This window comes from Bombus affinis, chromosome 10 (assembly GCF_024516045.1).
Source record: "Bombus affinis isolate iyBomAffi1 chromosome 10, iyBomAffi1.2, whole genome shotgun sequence".
Classification (NCBI taxonomy): domain Eukaryota; kingdom Metazoa; phylum Arthropoda; class Insecta; order Hymenoptera; family Apidae; genus Bombus; species Bombus affinis.
In genome coordinates this window covers 7,726,177-7,751,027 of record NC_066353.1, presented here as the reverse complement: position 1 = coordinate 7,751,027, position 24,851 = coordinate 7,726,177, and the positions used below count along the sequence as shown (strand labels likewise).

Below are 24,851 nucleotides of genomic sequence, written 5' to 3'. Positions count from 1 at the left end.
ATATTAAAAACATCTGTTCCAATATTTTGCAATATTTTTATATAAATGGTATTTATTATTTACATTTATATTATATACGAAAAATATTACTGTGTGTGTATTCGTACTTTACAGTACTTAATGATATATTTTACACGAAGAAGAAATACATAGTTATGTTTTAACTGTCGTACACATGTCAAAATGCAAAATATATGAATATTTTTTGAAAACGAATATAAAGTAAGTGTAAATGTTTATTTTTCGATACCGCGTATTCCAACTGAATTGGAACTTCTTAACTATGTAATAATGGTTATATTTTTTAAAAGTAAATTATAATAAATTATTAGCAGTGTTAGAATAACGTAAATGATAATTATTATTTTATAGTATTCCATTGCTCCGATACTTCGGATAAGAAATCCTCGTCAAGTAATAAACTATCATCTAACAAAACCATATTTATGTTTAATTCATCACCAAATTCGTCATCTATGTATAAATCTTCGATGGTGTTGTCTGGAATATCCTGTAACAATATAAGTAAAGTAAATATTTGTCATTTAATGCTTTTCCATTAATTATCGTTGATATTAATATCTGCTTTATTGCATTTTTATATGAATTTTTCTTTTTATTTATATTATTAATTAATAATAAACAAAATAATTAATTGCATAAATGCTTAAAGCATATGTAGTACATATATAGCGTGCTATAACTTTTATTGAATAGATAGCTTACCCCTCTGCGTATAGGTAATTTCCCTAAGGCCGAGTTGTTAGCTATTCTCAATTGGTTCAATGTTGCTGGTAAAGAACGCCGCCTTGGTAAATTACTGTGATGACACGTTTTGCAGTTTCTGTATTTCGTACTATCGTTCATAAACGTAAAATCAAGATTTGACATAGCAGACTTTTGTTCATTTTCCTTAATTTCTATTTTAATTTCGACATCGCTTTCCTGAACGGATATTTCAGACTTTTGTGCAGTTTCGGAGGCTTTGGCGTTTTCTTTAATACTAATTACTTTATTGTCTAAAGATTCAGCCTTTTTTTCTTCTGATATCGTATCAATGTACATAGCATTGAATTCATTTGACGTTTCAGCAATTGATTCGCAAACAAAATTTCTGTTATTCGTTGTGTCGTATGAATGGCTGTAGTTTTCAAGGCTAGTGCCTAATGTGGTAAGGCTAATGCCATTATTATTACTAGACTCGCTTTGTGTTTCATTGCTAATCATCGGGTTATTTACATTAGACTTATCGAACAAAAATGATTTGTCTTTTGTCGTTGACCGTTCAATAGCTCTAATTTCCTCGTCGTCCCTGTTATTTTGTAAATCGTACAGATTTTCGAAAATATCCTTCTTGGCTTGATTATCACCCAAATTTACTTCAAAGTCCCGATAAGAGTTTTTAAATGTAGGAGACGGACATGAATCGTTACTATTTGGAGTAACGGAGCGCACAATTTTTGTAGCTCGGTCCAAAGCATCTTTTAAAACTCGCAAGGGTTCGCTCTGAAGACCAGTGGCCGACGTTGAATTGTTTATATTTTCGTATACTTGTTCAGATCCTCCCAGGCTGGTTTCTGTTTTAGTGGCTAATCGTTTTATCATAAAGATTAATTGTTACACTAAAGATAAGAAAATGTTATAAATTTTAGAACATTATAATATAATAATAACTTTTCAAAACTACTTAAACAGGAATAGCATTATTTCAGCCTGAGACAAGAAGATTAGAAAAGTATTTTATTTTTACTAAATTGATTTATTACCGTCCGAGTTTTTATTTACGACGTAAGTAATATTGTTGTTGATAGAAATCGATTCTGTCGATTTTCCTGTTTGATTTTTAGTCGTAGCTTCAGTGGAAAGAATATCGCTATCGTCTATCTGTTCTGCAAGGTAGCGCGGCTGTAATTATAAAGTATATAATCGTAAAGATTTCTAGGATTTTCAAAAACAAAATAATATAAATTCTTACAGATTCATCGTTATGCATTTTTCTCATTTTAGATAAGCAAATTAACTTCTCCTTTCTCCATAAAGATGTTTCGAAGAAAGTTTGTGGATTGGGATTCAATACTTGTGGTTGTATTATTGCACCCTTGATGCCCTCAGGAGTATTTAAATAGGGAATCTGTAGCATGCATTGGAACATAATGAGATTCAATGTTACTTGTTGAAGAACGATCTAGTAGAGCCCAGAGTATCTTAAACTAATTTTAAAGAAAATTGTACCTTACGATATTGTTGAAACGTTGACTTCAAGTAAATCGGATCATACTGATTAGGAGATTTACTGTATTTTGGTTCTAAGCTAGTTTTGTGACTAGCTGGCTTATGTGGTTCGTAAGCCTTGCTTTTTACGTTAGTGATCATTTTACTGGTCGGACCTGATTTAAGATGATTAAAAAACTACATAAAGTAGTGTTGCAATAATTGAAATATATTATTTATTTAAATATGTTATTAGCATTATATTTGTAACTTTACATCGTTTAAAAATTAATATATAATAATGGGAACGTACATTCGGAAGAATTATTAAACTTTTATTAGGACTTTAATTCATTCTCTTAATTTAATAAAAATACTCCCAATTTTTTGATTGGTCTTTTTAATTTTTCTAATTGCAGAAAGGAATTATAGATCTTTTACCATTGTATTTATCAGACTCCAAATGATTTCGAAACATTTTTCAAATAATACAAAATAAAAAAAGGAATACGTACTCATATTTGGAGATGTAAGTGACGATTCGGTGCCGTAGAAGAAATGTTGCTTTTTATTTGCCAATGTTTCTTTCACTCGTTTTAAGTTAGTTCTTGCGTCTTTGTAGGATTCATTGTCTGAAGATTCTAACAATGGCGAGGAATAAACCGATGTTGTTCTAGACTCTGTTGCTTCCTGTTGTGCTTTGACTTTTCTATAAGTATTGTTCCACGGTTGCGAAATTTCTTGTGCATTGAATTCTTCATTCCGAATATTTGACACTTCTACGTTAGTAGTCGGATGGTTAATCTTCTTATAACTATTTTGTAAATTGCTAATAATGTTCGTGTTTTTCTCTATATCGTTTCTAGTATTGCCTTTAACATCGTCAGCAAAGAAATTTATTTCTTCGATATCGGGTGTTACTTTTTGATTTGAATTTTGCTTGGGTATTGACTTTCTTGAATACGAATGTTGTTGCCTCGATGAAGAGTCTGGACTTATCGCGGGATGAGATAAATGTTTGGCTGAAACGCTTTTCGTCAGTTTCGAACCCTTATTTTTCGACATGGGAGATTTCATTGGCGAGATATAAATATTTTCAGCTTCGTTATTATTGTTTACGCATTGGTTGACATAAACTGGTTGTTCACGTTCGTATTGCGTCTAAAATTGATGATACATGTTCGATAGAAATTCGTGGCATCTACAAAGATCTTAGAGTTTTTAAAAGTGAAAACTGCACAGAAATAAAATTCCTCTATCACATCTATTGAAATTTAATGGACATGTAAAAATGTACAAAATTAGATCGATATTATATAATTTTTTAAATCACCTAATAACAAATTTCATTGATGCTATATTTCTGAATTAAATAAGATGTCACGAGATTTAATATTTTAATGAAGCTTAAATCTAGATTTCTTTTTTTTTTACAGAAACGTACCTCCAATCTCTGGAGAAATCTACGCATTCTATCCATATCCATTGTCCTTTTGTTAACATCTAATTGTAGTCCAGCGTCTAGTAAATTATGCAACAATGGTGGAAAATCATATAAATCCATAATAACACCACGTTTCCAATGCACGTATTGTCTTTCCACGTCTGCTTTACTATGTCCACTCCATGGTACACACGCTATTTATTAATCAAAAATCAATATTTTCTTATCGACCAATTCATAATTTTACGCATACGGATATTTATTAATGTACGATGCAAGGACTAAAATTAGTCGTTGCAGAGAAAAGCTTTCGGAGGATTATTTTCTTTTTTTTTTTTTTTGCTTTTATACAAAAAACGAGGGATGTACAAATTTTAGACGATATATATCTAAAAAATCGAATTTTAATTTTTAGAATATGAAGAAAAAATAACGACATAGAAAGCATTAAACTGCAGGGTGTTTCTGTACAGGTAGTACAATCGGACATAGATGGATTCCTTATGAGATAATAAAACGAAAATATACGCTTGCACAGCTTCGTTCTTGAGAAAATTACGTTTGAAAATTGTTCGCGTACGATTGCACTACAGATTGCACCAGTAGGTCTTAATTAATCCAATCTAATATAAAATTACGATATACATATTAATTATAAATATAAGAGACACAAATATGGTTGCTGCTATTTCACTTATAATTAAAAAGCAAACGTGCATCATACGCGCATATGTTATCCTGCTTATTATAAGTAAATATTTTGAAATAATAATCGAATAATAAACGCAGTGCCACGAAAATCACACCGTTCGTTCAAAACTATTGAAATCTCAGTGAATGTGATTTCGTTTCCTTATTCGTTCTAAACCTGTTTCATTTTTATATCGAGTTGTTGGTGGCGTTTCTGCTTGAAAAGTTAATCTCCTAATCGTTCAGATTCAGGCGAAGAAATCGTACGATGCGTATGAAATTCTTCGAATACACAAAACTCGTTTCGGATTCTTATACGAATTGAGCGTATTATATATATATATATAAAATTAGTGGAAGAAGGATCGACGATTCGGATTTGATTGGACACTTACTTGTACACATTTCCCAAATCAATAAAGCCAGTCCGTATACATCGCTCTGTTTATATGGTTCGTAACCGTGAAAAAGTTCTGGCGCTTGCCAGTGAAAAATCTCGTTTCTTAAACGTTCCTCGTATTCTCTCTCTGGTTTTGGCTATAGTAAAATTAAAAAATACAATCTTGTCAAAAGAAAGTTAATAAAAATGCTTCTCAATGGCACTTGTGTATAAATATATAAATTGCGTATTCGAGAAGGTAGATCGGTTATATTCGTAAAAAAAAAAAAAAAGAACACTGGCGTATATTATATAAGATATCTTTATACGTTTACAAAATATTTCGTGACTTTTTAAAGTCTATCGATTCTTCTTTATTTTGTATTACCAACTAAAACTTTGATATATCTGTATTACGTTTAAAGTTATATTAAGATATCTTTCATTTCGTAAAGTATCTTTACATTATAATATGCGCGTACATTGCAACATTAGGCGTTGCTGTAAAAAATATCCGTGGGAACTGAGCGCGAATCGAGACGGAAGATTGTGCAAAATTCACAGAATCTATTCAAACCTTCGCGTGTATGTTAGAGCTGCTTGATTCACGCATTCTAGTATAATTCTCGTCGTAAAAATATCTGCAACACTGGTTTTAGGCATAATACCTAAAGTACACAGTACGTAAATGGCAAAATCAGGTTTTCTAGCATTTTGCCACAAAGAAGTATCCATATAAACGCAAGCTGCTAATTAAGCGGAGTTCTTTTAAATATCCAGCAATTCAACGATAAAATATTTTGGAAATATAGACATGCTCTTAGTTGACGAATTAAAAGATATATTAAGTGTTTTGTTTGTGGCGAAACAAACACAGTATATGAATTTAGATTGAGTCATGCGTTCAAAAATAATGTACACGACAGATTCAGCTATCCGCTACCTATGATTAGCGTGAATTTCCATGTTTCATCCGCTGAACGTAATTAACAGTGTTACGGTACAGTGACTTTATTCAAAAATGAACATTTGGTGAGAAGCGATGCCGACAATTTCCTGCTACGAAATACTGTTGGGTGCGTCAATGAAAAAACGGATATGACGTTATACTTAATGTCAGCTGTGTGTAGTTCACGAAATGATAATTAGGGGATTTCGCGTATGTCGGAAGAACCTTTTTTTTTTCACATTTCGAATTGATCAAGATTTTGTAAGAATAAAGTAAAAATCGGGTACAAAAGAGCATCTAATATTAGTTAAAAGATATTAAATATCGCTGTACGACACACGTGTCGCATTATAAAATAAATCACATAGATTATAATTTAATGGATATGAAATCTAATAAGCGTTTAATCCTTTCACTGAAATTGTCGAAATCTCGCTAGTATACTTATGCAACGTGTGAATTATTATATTTTTCATCAATGCTCGATCTACCGCATCATAATCAGTTCGTTAACTTCCAATAGTGAAACCAACTTTCAACACACGACTTTTTACCTTTATTGTTCTTTGCGACTGGGTTCTTTCTTTCGTTAATAACCTGACGATTCACGCAGAAAAGAATAATTGCTGTTGGCTCTGTGAAAGTCGATTCACATCGTGCGAAGAGGTAACACACCGATATTTGTTCGCAAATATTTTGCATGAATTAATCGCTGAGGATTTATAGAAAAGGAACCGTTAAGTAGTCACACCATGTAAAAAACAGTCCGCACACCAGTTCCACACGTATGGATTATTTTCAATTAATTTCGTCCGATGACGAACGAGTAATTCGCCATATCATTATTTTTCCATGACAATCAATTTCTTCATTGTCCGCGAAAGAATGTGCAGCGCAAAGATTTATTGAAATGCTTTAATGCAACCTGGTTTAACAATTTATTACGGACGTGCTGTTTTGTTTGTATAAAGTTCACTTATGAGATGCACGTTTCGCCGATAGGTAAATTATCATCCTTTGACAATAAATATGAAACAGTTACTTTGTGTACTTGAATACCAATTGAGAAAGAGCCGGAGTGATCGGAAAGAAAAATCGATCGACTAAGATTTTTTTTGACTACGATTACATCAACGAGCATTTTAAGCGGCTAGAGACTTCACGTTTTACATTTGTAAATCGTACGGAATAGCGATTTTGAAACAATGCTTGATTTCTGATTTTACGTTATTCTACTCTTAGATCTTAGTTCATGATAAAAGAATAGTCAAAGAATGGCAAATAATATCCGTCGAAATAATGTAGTAGAAAATAAATATAGATCCTAAATTTTACGATTCCTTTTTAGGTGTTACGCATTAGTAATATTAAGGAGACATTTTCTGAAGGATTATTTACGCGCAAGTCAGCCACTAACGCTTTTAACTCACATTACAGAGATGTTAGAAACATAAGTTATATTGATATCGTTAAACGTCATTGATGAGATACTTATTAGTACACCCAATCCTCTTAAGACACGGTACTCTGAAAGTACGGTTCCGATATAACACGGAACGAATGAGCCATGTTATAAAAATATTGACCGAGTAATTAATACCAAAGTAATTAATCAACGTATGTCATACACCACCGTAAAAAGGTGAATATGTTCACTTACACTGTTGATATGCATGGCCAGTTCCCATCCACCTAGTTTCACGACACCATTAGAAGCCAAATAGACGCAATGCGAGTTGATGGCACTGTGCACGTATCCGCGCATGTGAGAATGTCTTAAAGCATCGGACAGTCTTCCTCCGCATTTCGCAACGTTTTGTAAGGTTAGTCGTTCACCCTGATCGTGCATGTAATGATAAAGGGTACAATCGATGGATTCGAAAATAGAGACTAAACCATGATCGTCTGTGAAGGTACTGGCCATTAACAATAGCACGTTAGGGTGTCGAATCTCCCTAAACAGAAACATAAATATTACAAAGTGGGAAGATAATGCTTATGTATCGTTTCTAATTGTCTCGTTTGATATTATTCATGAAAATTACTCTATTAATTATTTTTCTTTTTTAAACTGTCAGTTGCGAAGATCGTAAAACGTATAACATGTATAAACTGCTTTGTGTAAATTCATATTTTTGAGAATAAAATGAAATAAATGTATCGATAAAAGTCAATCGTTTTATAGAGTATCGATCGGTACGTACGAAAGTACATCTAAATCCGCTCTCACAGCATCTTTGCATTCCGGATGTGAATGCCTCTTCAGCGAAACTCGTGTATTTTGCCATTCTGCAAAAATCAATTCCAGATATCGATCTTCCGTGCCCGCTATCCATCCAATTTCAAAAATCTCAGGAGCTAATATATGCGGTACACCTGGTACGATCGATTTCGATTCTCGTATGTTTCGTTCATTGCCGGATTTATTGTTATTATTCTTTGCCAAAAGGTCTGCCCTTTTCTTATCGGGACTACAAGGTGCCTCGATGTCCACGTCGCCGGAGATTCGTCTTCGATCTATGAAAGCTTGAAGAGCATTACGATAAGATTCGCTAAAAACAGAAGTAAAAATATTATAAGTAACACATAGAGTAATGTATTCGAAAAGGAAATGTTGTATTCCATAATTGTATTTATTAATAATCTATAAATTATAAACATGTTAAAATATATGTACATATTTCAATAAAAATGAGTACAATAACGGTTTGCTAGAAATGATTTCATTAAAATATTCTACTATTCCGAAAATTTAATTCTTTTAATTCAAATCACAAATTAATACTACGAAATTATTGCTATAATATTAGGTAAAAATACAAATAAATTATGTAAGCGAAACATTGTATAACAAAGTATTCAATATCTACGGACACTTTAAGAGACACTACTTTTTAATTAATAGAATCAAGTCACTTGACTTTCTCTACAATTTAAAAATTTTATATATATTTATTGATATTTTTAACCTATATTACACCAAATCACATAGAATACCGTATAATCGACAAATCACACTCATATATACGATTAATTGATATTGTAACAAATATTACAATGGTAACACCTTACTTACATTAGCTAAGTTGAGAACCCTTTCACAAATGTAACTGTTTTGAGACAATACGAAAAATTCACACATGACAAACGATAATGATAAAATAAAAGACAGACAATGTTTCTAAAGGATAGTAACAGTAACATCGTGTGACACCAAAGTGTAACCGATATACCACTTAAATATATAAAGTAAGTTTGAGTGATAATGGTAATGCTTAGAAACTAGAAAATACTACAACCTTTCAAGAAATTAAATATGGCACGATGTCGATTAGAAGAACCACGGTGGATGCTGTCAGTTTGAATTCTCTTTACAATATACACGATAAAATAGGTTAAGACGTTTATTGCTTTCGCGCGGAAAATGTAGCACTTACCTGACAGTTTGTCTGCGATTATATCTCGATCCTTGATGGCTTTTCATTCTGTCTGTCATTTTTTAAATCAAAGTAATCAAATTCTGTTTTACATTTAATAGTTATGTATCCTTCAAACTAAATTCGTGGTGGCACTAGTGTTGTTAACGTGTATACTGGATCGAATTATCGATCGTATATCGATAAAAGCATTCTAAGATGCGCATCTCGTGTTGCGATTGGTACGTTGCAATTTTGAATTCGAGCAGTCTTTTTATTTCGTTATGCAAGCTAGTACAACACTTTAAAAATTATATTGCATTTTTTAAAAAGTGAACGATATTGATTTGAATCAAATGACATTCGAATAAAATGGATTATTACGTGATTATGAACTACGCAGTAGTGGTTTGGTGAAAATTTGGAAGTCCTAAGCAGTGAACAGCATCAATACGGTCTATAGTCGTCGGATAACTACAATCGTTAAACGATTTTCCACGGTAGGTGTGGTGATAATGATCGCTATTTTCTCGTGTTCAGTGAGGTTTAACATATTACAACGAGCCGGAACCCGACCTAACATTGAACTTTTAAGAAGAAAAATACGAGTACTGTATACCTTTGGATATATTATACCGTACATTGCAGCAACATAAGTCGGTGAGTACCTCTATTCTATCGAATGCGAAACTTTTGCGAGTGTCACATGTTGTAGTTTTAGATCGTGTAATGCATGTGTCACATGTTCGTATTATCTGCGAATAAATGTACAATACCAAAAAGATACGATGTCTGCCCACTATCATTTTTTTTTTAAATAATTCAATAAATTAAAAGTAACGATTTTTTAGGAAGACATCAAATGGCGGGCTGAAAATCATAGTAGTGTAAGTCAATTCAGCGCTATTGTTCATAAATTGAGCTGTTTTATTTTCATTACTATAAAAACATTCAATTCCTCACCCTATATACACACGCATACGCATATATTTTAAAAATTAAGGAATCACGTTGTAATACAGTATGAAATTATAACCTAGTTAATTATCAAATTGAACGACTAATTCTTTTAACGATTGTAAAATAACCAATGTTCTTAAAATTTTGACTTACATCGTTATAATTCTGAGCCAGCCAAATATGATATAAAACTTACTTATTCAGGCCGTTCTGCTTTTGAGCTAAATTCCAGTCGTTTCGATCTCTTTGTATGGTATCTCTGAAAAAATATATACACTCGTGTCATTGAATTGGCAGTGTGTAATGGAAAAGAATTAGAAACCGAGTTAAGCAAATTCGTTCGATCGATCAGTAATGAAAAAACCATCATCTCTAGATATAAGAAAATTTCCGTAAGAATTGAACTACATTGCAGATATCAAACTAGAAATATTATTAGCAAATACCGTAACATTTTTAAATACTTTTGAAATCAGAGATATTAAAATAAATTGTAGATCTTAAATTGGCAATATCACAGGTGATGTTAATTACGCTTTAAAGATATTATTAATAATATTAAAATTAAAATTCGTTCCTCAGAGGGAAGATAAGTAATAGACCCGTCAATTTTATTCTGTTACGATTCAAAGAGCTAGAGAGGTTAGTGGAACGACTCGAATGGCAAAAAGCCGAAGCATTACGGAAAGTAAATAGTCTATATCTGTTTTTTGCCCGCGAAATTCCAGACTCCACGAACTTGTACTTTCTCTGATTCCTTTTTCATGGATCGTAGAACAACGACACTGCCGACACGATTATGTATTTCGTTTCTTACTTTGTTCTCTTTCCTGCGCTTCTTCCTTCTTTCCGGTTTACATATCGTTAGCGATGTATTCGTTAACAGAGCGAAAAACCAAATGACAGCTTAAAACGAATGTTTCACGATCTAGTAAATATAGAATTTGGGCTTTTAAATAGAATAATTTTTATCGGGCAAGTTTAGCAAATTTTATTACTAAAATTTGATTAGGCCATCTTGAAAATTCTCACAGCTTTGAACTATTCGCTACATTAAGCCACTATATATGCATACATAGCGTTACTTAGGCATATGTATGTTGAGGACCAGGATCCCATGTTGCATGCCAATTTTTTACTATCGCTAAGTGTGCGTTTACGTTAAATATCTCGCAATCTCTATATACATTTTTGGCTCGGTCTCAAATTTTATCAATACAATCGCGATAACCGTGTGCTAATGGAAAAAGTTTCATTTATAAACATTTTCTCCGTTAACTGATCAAATGTTTTTACGAGCCATTGTACTTGCGACATTAAATCCAGATATAACAAGTACCATAGAAATGTTGAAGACGATTCAATAGTTACTATTTAAAATTATTATTATTTAAAGTTATCCGGTTATAAGATCGCGTAGCTAGAAAAGTAGACATACTTACAATTGACGAGATCAAGCGTAAACGGTAATTTCTTCAATTGAATTTAAGTATTAAACAGGATTTCGTTAAGAAATCCCTGCAACCAATTGCTGGAACGATTAATTAAACTCTGCGTAATGGTTACATCGAGTGGTTAAAATTGATCCTATTAGTGCTGAACTTATTCTTCTGTAAATGGTGTTGATAATTATTAACGTTGCCTCTACGTATCATTTGATTGAAATCAACTCGTTGCATTTTTTATAAATAATATGTATATTACAATATCTGTATACTTTGACTATTACAGACGATTTAATTGATTAATCAATTTTATGAATCGTTTAAGTTGTAATCGATCTTAAAAGAAAGACTAATTGAACGACCGATAAAATCGGAAAGTGAGTAGCGATAACCTAACGAACTTTATCGATACTAACGTCCATAAAGTTTTTTTCATGGTTTTATCGATGAACACAAGTCGAAGCATAATTAAGACTCTCTAATTTACACTCGAAGGTAAACGAAACACTTTATCTTGCGGTTCGTACAAGGACTTACATATGGATATCGCTCTTCTTTGAAATTCAATACGAATCGTAACAACGTGCACAATTTACAGAGTAGCAATTTTTACGTCTATTTCTATGCCGGTGAAATCAGGAACGCCGGATGAAGATAGGTAAGATACAGACGTAACGATAATGCAATCTGATAAACTGTAATCTACTAACTAGCGAGAACGCTAGCAAAAGTAGTACGCTTCCGTGATTCACTTCGTTTGAATATACTCGCTTAATTAAAGCTAAATACTAGCGACTGTTTATTAAGAACGATATCAAGTCATTGAACGTTACGATAGTTTAACGATTATTTCATTCGATAATAATTTTCGTTAGAAATAGACGTCAAGGAGTAAATGAAAAAATGAGCAAAATTTCCAATTAGTTTGCGGATTTTTATGCAAATTCGTATTTTTATACAACTCGAGAAATTAAACCTAAGTAAAGATTCGTTGTTAATTTTGGCAAAGATCGTTTCACGCTCCAGGTATTATAACAAAGAATTTACTTTTTCCAGACTTATATGAGATATTTACACGATTATGTCGACAAATTTATCGTGATGTTATTTACGATATATCAAATTAAAATTACTCAAAGAAATAAAAGCGAATAGATGTCGTAAAATAAGCGATAAATGTAGCTGCATTTTTCTACAAATTATCGAAAGATGTGTGCTCGATACATATTTTGTCTATGTGGTGCAGATTAATCATGACAGAATAAGGAAATTAAATACAAATACTGCACATCCTATGACCGCATTTCACGTATCTTCGGCTAATAAACTAGGTGACCAGTTGTGTCTATTTTTTTTTTTAAATTATAACTAGTTTATTGACAATCTGAAATAAATATTTTGACTTGAAAATTTATACGTTATAAGAAAATTATTTGCGTAATATGCTGCCTTTTGTGAAATCTTACTTTTATAGCAAGTGTATTGGTACTTGATAGTTTGAAAGATCAATCTCAAAGACCATCAACCATGTCTCATAGCAGTAAAACAAAATTTTTACACGTTAGAATAGTTAGCTAGTGTGCAAACGTTGTGAAATAATGTTTCATTTTAATTAAAGTTTATCGATTATATCAAATATAATTAAAACTTCAAAATATTAAAATTCTTACTTATACTTTTGACAAATTCGATAAATATTCATTATCACACTGATTGCACAACCGACGATTATTAATATTAAACGTAACGTTCAAACAGATATCAAAACGAATATCGGTCGCTTCCAATCTGCAATTTCTTATTAAATATCAACGTATATTATGCAATCGTTATCGCTGATTAAAGAAAAAAATAAGAACTGCGATGATATGATTTCTTAAAATAATTTAACACGATCAGCGAAGAAACAGGACGTGACGTTTTAGCTTGCGCTTTAAATTAATTCCGTCGATGTCTATGTACTCCTCGTTCATATGGCGACATAACTATTAACAGAGAAAGCATATGGTATATTAGTATGCTTAATAAACCCTTATTGTGTGCTTGTGCAGCGAAAACTGACCTGCCGCTATTCTCAGATCCGCATCGTCACAGTTTCATTAGCAGCAATTATGTAATGCGAATATGTGAAATAAGATGATTCGCGAATTTGTCACAAGACAAACGCAAATACGAACGCTAAAATAAACTTTTAACACAGTGTAACGCGAATACTGCAATCGCTTCTGATATTAAAAATTGAAATAATAATATTACAAATATTTCACTATATAATTATATAGTATATTTTACACTAACAATGAAATTTACTATTTCGAAAATCCAGTGATCCTACCGAAAAGGGGAAATTTTATCTCTTACAGTCGATAACGAGTAAAATCGAAGAGTTTAATTTCAAGTTCGAAGGTGAATCTAACTTTCGCGAATAAAATATAACAGTTTATGGCAAACATATTAATTATATCATTTTACGATAGAATTTAACATTGTTGGACATAAAACTTCAGTTTCAATGAAACGTTGTAAAAAAATGTAATTATCATTCTAATTGCTCCAGACGTACGATATTCAATATTGTTTTCTACTATTTCTTTCAATTTTATCTCTGTAACATTCCGTTAGCTTTAAACAAATTGGCCACTTCTACGTCTGTCTATCGAACGATACAACGTAATTGGTCGAAATCTTTCGTATTCTCTTTTGTATACTCACTTAGAATATTCGTTTGCTATGATTTTACGTAGAAAACATTTGCTACCGGTAAGCGTATGATCGTTTAGTTAGGAGCATAATGGAGGTCGCTATATCGTAGCAAAGCTACGTTGATTCTAAGGTAACGGTTTAACTGTGCTCACCTCCAAACCATACAAAAGACTCCGTTCTTTTTTAGCGTAATTAACCCGTATCTTTGATACGCTTGGAACTTTTCGGGACATTTTCACAAAGCAGAAAGCAAACGGTATTAAGGAGAAACTCGTCCGGCTATCTATTTTTGTCTGATCGTTGTCTATCGTTCGATCGAACTATTTATTCGCCAGCATTATGTAGCATCTATCTCGCATTGTATGTTTCACGACACAATCGTTCGATCGTTGTCTTTCATTGATATCGAATCTTTCCATCGCTGTCGTACGTAAGATGTTGAAACAAGCTTTTAGATTAACGAATATATTTATGGAATAGAGCGCTTTATCGACTTTCTCGAAACTTTGTTGTAAATACGATGGAATGATATATTCGTAATTAAGAACGTTTGCAGTGTTGTCGAAATTTCAATTTTACGAAAAGAGTTTATATTATCCCGAATCTGAATATCGTAGGTTGTTGATCTTACAGGATGTTAATTTCGTGGACCACTAACTCCATTGAATTTCATTAGTACGGAACAGCGGTTTAACGGAATTTTCATTTTAAAAAATACCAAGAATTTTAATTTCTCAGAATCGTATTCGCGAATCTATTGTATATAGACACGTATTTTTAGATATAATTAATATATATTTGTATCGACCAATTGGAAAATTAAGCAATGAGTTATATAAATTTATATACGAATTTTACGATAATTCTAACTTCATAACATATAATGGCAAAAGTTCCTTAAATTAACGTTGATACTAATAACGTTAATATCAGAGATGTTTTGTTTTAAACGGAAAATTCTCTCTGAAAGAGTATCGACGTTAAAGGAATTTCAACTTCACAGAACATTAGTTCCATGGGATTTTATAGAGTAATGGCCTTCACGGATATTTCAAGTGCATAGTGTTTGATTTTAAACGCGCACTATATCAGATGATATTTCAATTTCAAAGGACATCAACCACGAGGAATTTTAATATCGCTAAATGTACATAACTGTTCATAAAACATCGCGAAACCTTATGAGATACAATACTCCTTGTGAAAAATATTCTCTCTCAAGTAAAATTTCGATTCTAAAGAATAGTTGAGTAACGTCAAGAAGCAGAAGATTATTTCAGCCGTATAGAACTTTGTGAAACAATATCCATCTTAAAGAATCGACTTGGTTCTACTAAATATCACGGACAACTCGTCTCAAACGAAACTTACTTTACTAACTTTGGACAACTTCACGCACTTGCAAACATCGCGGAAACTTCGACAGCACGGAGCAAACTGCGGAAACATTCCACTTGAGACATTAAGAGTAAACAAAACTCGGACGAAATCGAACACGAACTATAAATTCGATGAATAACCACGGTAACGTTCACGGTTGTATGGACCAGTGATGTAACTAATACAGCAGATCGTCATTTCTCGCCGCGAACTATCCAAATGTTTTGGAGCAGGGGAACCGGTTGCAGCGACGTCTATGATAAAGCATAATTCTCTCGTTGACGAGCTGTGTTATAGGCGAAGGTTACCATGTTCGTGTCGCCGGTTTATAAATGGCATCGGCACCAAAAACTCAGAGAAAAAGTGTTAGCGTGTGACGTGCGTAACGTGTCGTTGAGATCGCGAGAAATGCCATTGCGAAACGCTTGACTTTTACCTGACGTGGACAAAATGTACCTTAAGATTCTGCTCAAAGTCTGAAACGTTTGGGATACGAGGAATGTTGAGAAAGAAAGTACGATATTAAGTTTTGAAACGAAATGAAGGACATTCTTGAAGTTAGACAACGATAATGACACGGCGAATGTAGCAAAAATGTACAACATCGAAGACACCTTTATGTTGAGATATTTAGGAAAGGAAAGTTAGATCAGGATAGGAAAGCTAGGTTTAAAATACAAACAGAGAATATAGTTCAACGTAATTTCAAGGTAGCAAAGGATTCGTACAATTTAAAGACAGAAAGAGGTACGTGAATGGATTAAGGTTAAATTTTGCTTTTTATTAACTGTACCAGATACCGAAGGCTCCATCATATTCTCATCAAGTACTTATTGTTTTGTGATCGAATTCTAGCGTAGATTTAACAATTCGCGCTTTTTTAGAAGATTATTTTTGCACGCTACCTCTTCCAGAGAATGATATAAAATAAATAAAGAATACAAAATTGGATCGAGTATTTTTAGATGAATATATAATAGGTACCTGTTTCTCGTTTCACACATGTTTTACTCTTATATCTGTATTTTTAAATGAAATTAATATTCTTATCGGTTTTACGTTATAGCAATAAATTATGGTAAATTACGTAGATATTAATATTTCCTCTAATGGGTTTCGTAATAACCGTAGCGTTCTAATTACTCTAATGCTCTCCTGCACAAGCTGTGACGTGAAAAAGAAAAAAGAAAAACTAGTAAAGCGAATTCCATATTTCCAACGCTTTTTTCCGCACGTATCCTGGAAACTCGATCACTCGTGACACGTTTGGGAATTAACGCGAAGCTATTCCGGTGGAATTTATTTTTATCGAAAGTTTCCATTGCAAAGATTCCTTGTGAAAGTACTGACATTTGTATAGTTAATTGGATCTACTTAACATTCAATTACACGATGTTAATTTCAACCTAACGATAAATAGCTCTTTCTATTATTACTTTCATATGCAAAAATCGTTTAGTTCACAGAACCATTTCTTCTTTCACGTTTTTCCTCGGGAAAATATCTTCATAGATACGCAATGAAGATGCAAATTTATTCCATTTAGTTACTCCTACTTCTCTGTGTTAGTTAAAAGTTACTTGTGCAAATTTTTAACCACGTACTTATTCGACGATCTAATATCAGGCATCAACAATTATTCAAATATCGATTATCTTCTTTAACGCTGGATTTATCAGAGTGATTACTCTTTCCAATATTATCTATAGACCTTTAATGTGGCATTTTTTGAGATTCGAACGATTTTCGTTCAAGCACGTTCTACGCGAACAAAGGTTCGTTTCCTCCTCGATATGTACGTTTTCGTTTGTCCTCCGTTTTCATTTCTTTTTTACAAACGCAGTTTCAACGTTAAATTGAATTTAATCGAACCTAACCCAAACTTAGCGTCGTATATGAACGTTTAATTATCGATTACGACAGAAATCGACGAAATTTAAACGTTTTTTCGTTGAAGATGAAATCTTTATTCGGTGCCTTATCCATCGAGGGACTGTTCTATCGAATTAATTTCACCGACTCGGCGTTACGTAAAAGCGGACCATTTTCTCCAAATATAGGCTGAGGCACAGAACAATCGTAATAAGTGTCACACGTGTGATATATTTAGTAACCATAATTATCGTATTCATTGTTGTAACGCGGTGAAAGAAGCGACTGCTCGTTTGTCACTGCGCGCCGCGTCGGTTCGAACAATGTGGTCTCACTTTGTTGAACACAGTTTCCTGTGGTAGATTTGCTCGATATGACAGTAACAGTGAGAATTTGCAACAAAAAAACGTTACCGTCGGATTTCCTACTAGCCGTTCTTACCTTCCTATTCTCTTTTTTATTACCGAACTTTTGGGCAATTTCAGAAATAGCGAAAATCTAAGCGATACCGAAGTATTCTCAAATCGATCGAGCATTTCTTTCGTTGAACAAGTATTTTCTACAATTTTTAAATCACATCAGTTACACGTAGGGCGATAAAGTATTCAAACATAAATTGTTGGCTCTTTTTAACTTTAAACTAATATCATTGGGTTGTAGGTGATTTTTACAGTACTTTGTGTTTATTTCTACTTTATATTTTACGTGGCAAAGATCATTAGTGAGCTTTATTATCGTAAAGATACAGAATACAAATTAAAATTAAATACTCTACAGATGAATGATTTAAATTAAATTTCATTGAAATTATTATGGCCACCTATGATGTCAACAATAGCAGTTCGGTAGTTATCAACTTACCAAAACTATTTGACGAGAAGATATTTGACGATTCAATATTTACTTATGAACATGTTCTCTTCTAATGATTTCGTATGTTTCACCGAAACTGTTCATATTACGTTGTTTACCACCTCACGTAAAACGCGCAAAATTAATTCGTCCATTCGCTCACACGGAAGGAAGAAATAGTTGCGTAATAGAATTCGGTCATTGGATAAGCGTCCAAGAAGTACGTAATGACGAAACAATACGCTATTGCCGAGTAGCAACTAGACAGTCTACTGCGTCATAAAATTTGTTTTCATTTTGAAGGTTGACTTTGTTTTCCTCGATGTCGTACAACGTATATTCGCCAACGAATTATGATTTTCGAACAAATATCGCTTATGACTTGCAAAGACGTATTATCAATAATCGTATCTTATAACATTATTGATATAGTATATAAATACACATATAAAATAATATAGTACAGTTTTATTAAAGTTTCAGAGTTTTTAATTTCTTGAATCAGAATAATTTCGTTAAAGTACAAGACTTTTTGTACGTACGTAATGGACGTATTTCGTAAAATAATGCACGTACTACAATTTAAATTAATATAGATAAATTAAATTAAAATAAATAAATATCGAATGGACGAGTCTTAATTAAAGAGCAAGTACGTATGTATTTGTACAATAAAAAATTGCAAAATGATATAATTACTGTATGTGTCTGAACAGAAAAGAAAAGCTTTATGTACGTGTTTTTGCTACAAAATTGTTTCTTTTATAGTAAATGAGCGTCACAGGAGGTCGTAGCACCCATTGATTGTAACAAAAGTTGCACAGTAATTACCTTCGAAACTCTTTAAAACGAGTCTTTGTAAACACACAAAACTGCGTCGTGCTAACAACTGTCACATTAACAAACCGACTGTTAACAGCTTTATGTGCTTACGTTTAACGATACTATTCTATACCTTAAACAAACGTGAATTTACATGGTTTCTTAAAAAAGTTACACGTACACGAATTTATTTTTACTAAACGGAGGACCGACACATTTTCTCTATTTTTTAATTAATTCGAGAATCTTTCAAATAAAATAGACCCTCGATTATTATCAGAACATCAAGATTAACAGAAAATTTGGACGTAATAATTAATAAATATCAACTTATATCTAATATAAAAACTGAAAGAATTTACTACATTTTGATTCAAAAGTTTTTATTAAACATTGATATTAATATTTATGAAATAAAATATATAATTTTATTCATAAAACAGTTGATAAAATAATTTTAATAATATCTTGTAATTTATTCTTAACTATTTGGAAAAAAATTTTATAAACAAGATTCGACTAGCCGAAAAATTTCATTACGATCAGTTTGATCAGTATCTGTTTTGACGATCGGTATCTGGTTTAGAAAAAGTATGTTCCCGCTGCAAATGATCGTAGAGCGTCTCTAGTCTACTTATTACTTCAATTGATATTCGACATAGGTCTAGTCTACTTAATATTCTAATTAATATTCGACACTTTAATGTCGGAGCGTCTTATGAAAGTCAAAAATTTGTTCGTACATGCATCATGAATGCCTCTAAAGTACTGTGTTCTAAACTTGAAACGTATGATACTAAATCTTTCGTCACATCATTCAGGAAAGATACGACTATATATAAGCGATCGTGATGTTTATAAATCTTTTAAGCGTTCGTGTGCAATAATTCTATCTCTGGTTTATTACGGTTTAAGGAACCTTATCAGGCCAACAGTTTACCACGCGATTACGTTAAGAGAAAAAGAATTAAAGATCAAACAACTGTTGGATTAGGTTGTTCGACGATATAGACTTTTTCAAGCGACGCCGGTTGAGACATAATTTTGGAGATGTTGCAATAAATAAATCGCGATTTCTTCCTTCTATCTTTCGTTCCGTTGTATAATAATTTTTGTGTTTGTCGACAGAGTAGGAAAGGAAAGAAATTAACGCTTTAATAATTTTACGTTATACGTAAAACACATTAAAATTCAGAATAATATATATATATATAAGCGTTTAAATTATAACGTCGTTTAAAGAAAAATAAAGCTACATTCTAGGAAATTATTTTACTCGCGGTAATAAGGAATCTCGTTATTATTAGCATTTTTCTTTCTTCGAAATAACTTTTCATTGACGTTAATCAAGTTTTTCAGCTCACGAGTTTGTTACTGGTTAATTACTTTTTTCTGTTTTGTGCGAAATATTACTTCCTCTTCACGCTTCGAGCAAGGTGTACTAAAGTGGTTAAAATAAAATCACGCGTAAAATAATGCCCGCGATGCAATGTTTTGGTCATTAGATGTTGTTAAAAAAAAAGTTATACGACTAAATTCCTATGCTTAAGTAATTAATAGAAAAAGATCGAGTTATATCGTAATTGTAACAGTTTCTATTACATAAAATTGGAAATGTCACGAATATAAAATTACTCCGAGCGTGTAAGTAATACCTTCTAGCCGTATTATTATTCTTAATAAATAAAGTGTAGAGTGTATAGAATATGATTTTAATTTATTAAATATCTTCGTCCTTGCCATTCGAATAATTTATCTCGTTCACTTGCAGAGACAGTGATATGATTCCCAATCTTTCGAGTTTTAAATTTCCTGAAAGTCTGTGACCTTTAATCGGTAAATACACTAACAGTTGGAATTGTATTGCGCCGAACGTTTCGAAGAATCATTTTCTTTAAACCTTATTTTTTATCTTCTCCGTTTAACTGTTTTCAGTCGTGTCACCTTTATTTTAAATTTATGACAACTACGCGAAATACGATATTTAAAAGCAATGTTGTTTATACACGTAACAACGTATCAGTACGTTTTCGCCTTGACAAGCAGCGCAAAATACCCCGCGTTATATTTTGCTTAAACAATAAGTACAGTTACATTACTAGTATGACATTATAAGACTGTCAATGGCGGTGTAATTATGAAAGTACATGTACAAAACGCTATTCGTTATATTTCATTGCTTCCTTACGAAATAAGTAGGACTATATCATCCAGAATCGTAATATAATTAAGAAATCACTAATAACTATGTAATCGATGGAATATTTGCAAAGTGTAAGGAAGTTTCCAACGTTAAAATCTACAGGAAACTCGATTGGCAAATAGTAACAGATGATTTCGTATGTGATTAATTGACAATAAAATAAAGAAGAAAAAAAATAATGTTACTATACGCTGTCAATAAATACAAACGTTTGACAAAAAAAAAAAAAGAACAGTACAAAGGCTACATGCTACGATATTCGATCTTTCTAAAATGTTTATCACAAGTTCGTTGTAAAAATTTCTTAGAAAGTAGCCAACAAACAATACACGTTTCTAATCTAGTAGCATTCTAATTAACATCACCGCTATAAACAATTTCAAAGGTAAAGCAGACGTAAAAATATACAATTTGCATATTCGATCACCAATAACCTTGAAACTATGTACTACATGTTGATCACATTATCTACAGCCTGCTACACACGTAATATTTTTAATTGTTTATCACTAGATCGTTTCATACAGATCAAAATACACGCTGTCCCACAAGCAACACTAAGTGACAAGAAAAAATGAAAATGCAAAAGTATACAAATAAAAAAGTAGACTTACTTTCTGAGCCACTTGAACATTCCCATCATACCCATTGCGCACGTGGCGCATCGGCCGACCGTATGCAAATTAGTTTGGATGAAATGACAGGTGAACACCACGATCCCAATAATCACTGTGAACACGAAATTGGAGCGCGACGCGTACGAATCGTGCTGATTCGCTTGCTTTTCGCAACTGACGACGGATTGACCGGCGCTTGCGCTCGTGCTCGTGTTCGTGTCGTAGCGACACTCACTTCTCACACTTCTGACAACGCGACTGTCCGCCTGTTTGCCGTTCTCTGTGAATCCTAGTCGTGCAACTACCACCCGCTGATCCCCACTATCGATATCTTGCCACGATTTTTCGTATCCTTGCGTATCCTTGCTTCGTAGTCTCGAACAACTACGTACGTACACAGGAAATTGTATTTTATTTTTTTATACACGTCGATAGAGCACAGATAGAGTTTCGCCATTATATTTCATTATATTCTAATCATTCTTAGACGGAGTTTGGAAATTTTTCACGTCAGAACCGAGAGTCTCGGAGGAAATAAGACGCGTCCATACGTAAAATAGAAAGATCAGTTGGCGGAGTTTATTCGATTCGGCTAAAATTTTCAAATTTTAACACCTCAGATTTTTTATTTCTGGAATTAACGAAGGATGCGAAAGTCTGACAAAACTAATGTCGGCTTTTATCAACGTTTTTTTTTTTTATGTTATTGGAGCGCTCGAGAATGTGGAATGTTTATAAGTAGATTAATATAGGATATACATATACAAGTTTTTACCATTTTATAATATAATTAATTAGAACAGATACAAGAATATAATATCGTAAATCAGTATGTTTCGACTGTGCAGAAATTTCTTTACTTTATATACGATCGATGTTGTTTCGATCGATCGTTACTTTTGATTCAAACGAAAAATAAGCGATAGAGTATTAGAAACGATACGTTAATCCGGAGTTAAAAAAGAAAGGAACCGCACTTTGCATTTTTCTAAGGTATTAACAAATTATATTTATATGAATATGAATCAGAATATACGAGTATCGATTGCATCGAATTGGTACCTGTTGACATATTGTCATCGTTGAAATTAATAGCGCATTTATATTACGTAGATGAAAAAGTAAACAACGGTCTTCCATATTTAAAATATCATTACGATAATTAACTTACCCACTCCAATGTGGTATACCGATCATTTTTGTAATTCGACTGTCCAACTTGAGATAAATATATTGTGATGAATTAAAATATGTTTTGTGTAATTAAAGTTTAAAATTGCCCAACCGGTTGTCAGAAGTTCGTGAAACAATAGTTTCGTGTCACAATGTCACCACTGAATCTCACATCTATTTAAGCTGTTCGTTGATCATCATACTAATCGAAGCTAGTACTCGTCAAAAATATCCAGTGCTGAATTTCAAAATTTCACGTCCAATTTTACGTATATGGAAATCTCAATATTAATACTCTGCACAGAGAGCATACGGCATCGTGTCAAACGAGCCAACTTCCGAAACGAGACTCAATGACAAACACTTACGTAGGTATGCGCGTTCAAATTTGACAACAAACTTTTTCTTTAGTAGACATACGTACAAGCGTTTTTAGTTCGTCGGTAGTTTCTGTTTAGAACTTGCTAGTTTCTGTTATTATACATATTTGCACCGGCGATTACGAAAGTAGTCGTAGAATCAGTCAAGAATAAAAAAATGAAAATTAGTCTATCGTTTATTTTACGTTGCGTACATTTACATCGGAATAATCTGGATTCATGTTTGCAAGATAGTAGAAATTGAACCGTTGCATTGAGTTGACTGTGTTACGCCGTTAAACAGGATTCAATCCGTGAGTCACACGCAAAACTGTAAATACCGATTATCAGCGAAACATTTATATTCGTTGACGTATTTTGGATTCTCTTAATAAAACTGTATATTTTGCATAATGTAAAGCAACGAGATGGTTATTTATTAAGACAGTTCTGTTATCGTATAAATGTTTAAGATTTAAAAAGGTCAGCTTAGTATACGAGCTCTTTCGCGAGTTTGGTTTTAGTCTTGGTCGTTTAGATTTAATTAATTGAATTTTACCGTGATTTATCTGTAAATTAAACCAATATTTTCCATGTAAATAATTTGACAACAAATGTTCGTCATAGAATTTTTAGCCGAATTGTATTTTATTTAAAATTGTACGTTAAAAAGTTTGCAAAACGATAGCGTTGTATCCTATAAGTCACGATGTAGCCTACGTAATATGCAACAGGTTTCTATCTCTAAAGTTTTTTGTTATCTTGCGATATGGTAATAGTATATCGTGAATGGAAATTTCTGTCAATCATTCAAGTGTTTCTACATCTTAAAACAAATCTAAATCTATTCTATTCATTTTTACACATTTCGTTAAACAAAGATATAAGTTCGAAGGGAACAATTTAATTTATTTGCAGAAATTTAAGATGCTTATGTTTCTAAAGGATAAGCTTAAAAGATATATTAATTTCGATTTTGCGAACGAAAGACAGGAAGAGATGCAAAATGCTACTTGCGTTTATGCTTATCTAAGGGATTTCATTAATTTGACGACTCGAGTTGTAAGCCAGGACGTTTAAACGCGTTTGAGAATTGCATTCTTAGACGATGCTTGTTGCTTCGAAACTAGGAAGCCTTTTGCGGAATCATTGTCCACGATGAAGTTCGTTTGATGTGAAGCCGTAGGGAACGAGTAATCATGTGCCTCTTTTCGCTGGCTCAATTCACGAGATGAGCAGACGGCAATCAGTGTGATGAGTGATAACAATAACAATTACTACGTGTAGTCTGTGGTAAAAAGAGAGAAACTGGGCCATTGACGGTGCACGTGGGTGGAATGGCATTTTATAATGTAGAAACGAAAGTGCAGCTTATT

The 24,851-nt window shown here is 32.6% G+C and overlaps 1 protein-coding gene across 5 annotated transcripts; it reads right to left on the bottom strand.

Annotated features, from left to right (window-relative positions):
- Positions 1-20: 20 nt before the first annotated feature.
- On the bottom strand, positions 21-23,472 carry LOC126921159 (uncharacterized). Of its 5 annotated transcripts, XM_050732447.1 has the most exons (13): positions 23,115-23,472; positions 21,941-22,327; positions 10,246-10,308; positions 7,878-8,225; positions 7,334-7,628; positions 4,741-4,882; positions 3,656-3,849; positions 2,727-3,372; positions 2,233-2,387; positions 1,976-2,131; positions 1,767-1,905; positions 727-1,589; positions 21-511 (listed from the first exon to the last, which is right to left on the bottom strand). In XM_050732447.1, exons 1-13 carry the CDS (start codon positions 23,138-23,140, stop codon positions 362-364), a joined length of 3,564 nt encoding a protein of 1,187 aa, XP_050588404.1. In that variant the 5' UTR covers positions 23,141-23,472; the 3' UTR covers positions 21-361. The 5 variants fall into 5 exon arrangements, with proteins under 5 accessions (XP_050588404.1, XP_050588405.1, XP_050588409.1 ...); XM_050732448.1 differs by lacking the exon at positions 10,246-10,308; XM_050732452.1 differs by lacking the exons at positions 10,246-10,308; positions 21,941-22,327; positions 23,115-23,472 and adding exons at positions 9,111-9,162; positions 9,709-9,844.
- Between the last annotated feature and the right edge of the window lie 1,379 nt (positions 23,473-24,851).

What these genes read in the sequence shown, in the direction of transcription:
- LOC126921159 (XM_050732447.1), bottom strand. Translation starts at nt 23,140, where the DNA reads ATGATCGGTATACCACATTGGAGTGG. An exon ending in AAGCAGAACGGCCTGAATAA is followed by an intron (nt 8,226 to 10,245) that starts GTAAGTTTTATA and finishes TTCTGTTTTTAG; the next exon opens with CGAATCTTATCGTAATGCTC. An exon ending in GATTTCTCCAGAGATTGGAG is followed by an intron (nt 3,373 to 3,655) that starts GTACGTTTCTGT and finishes CATCAATTTTAG; the next exon opens with ACGCAATACGAACGTGAACA.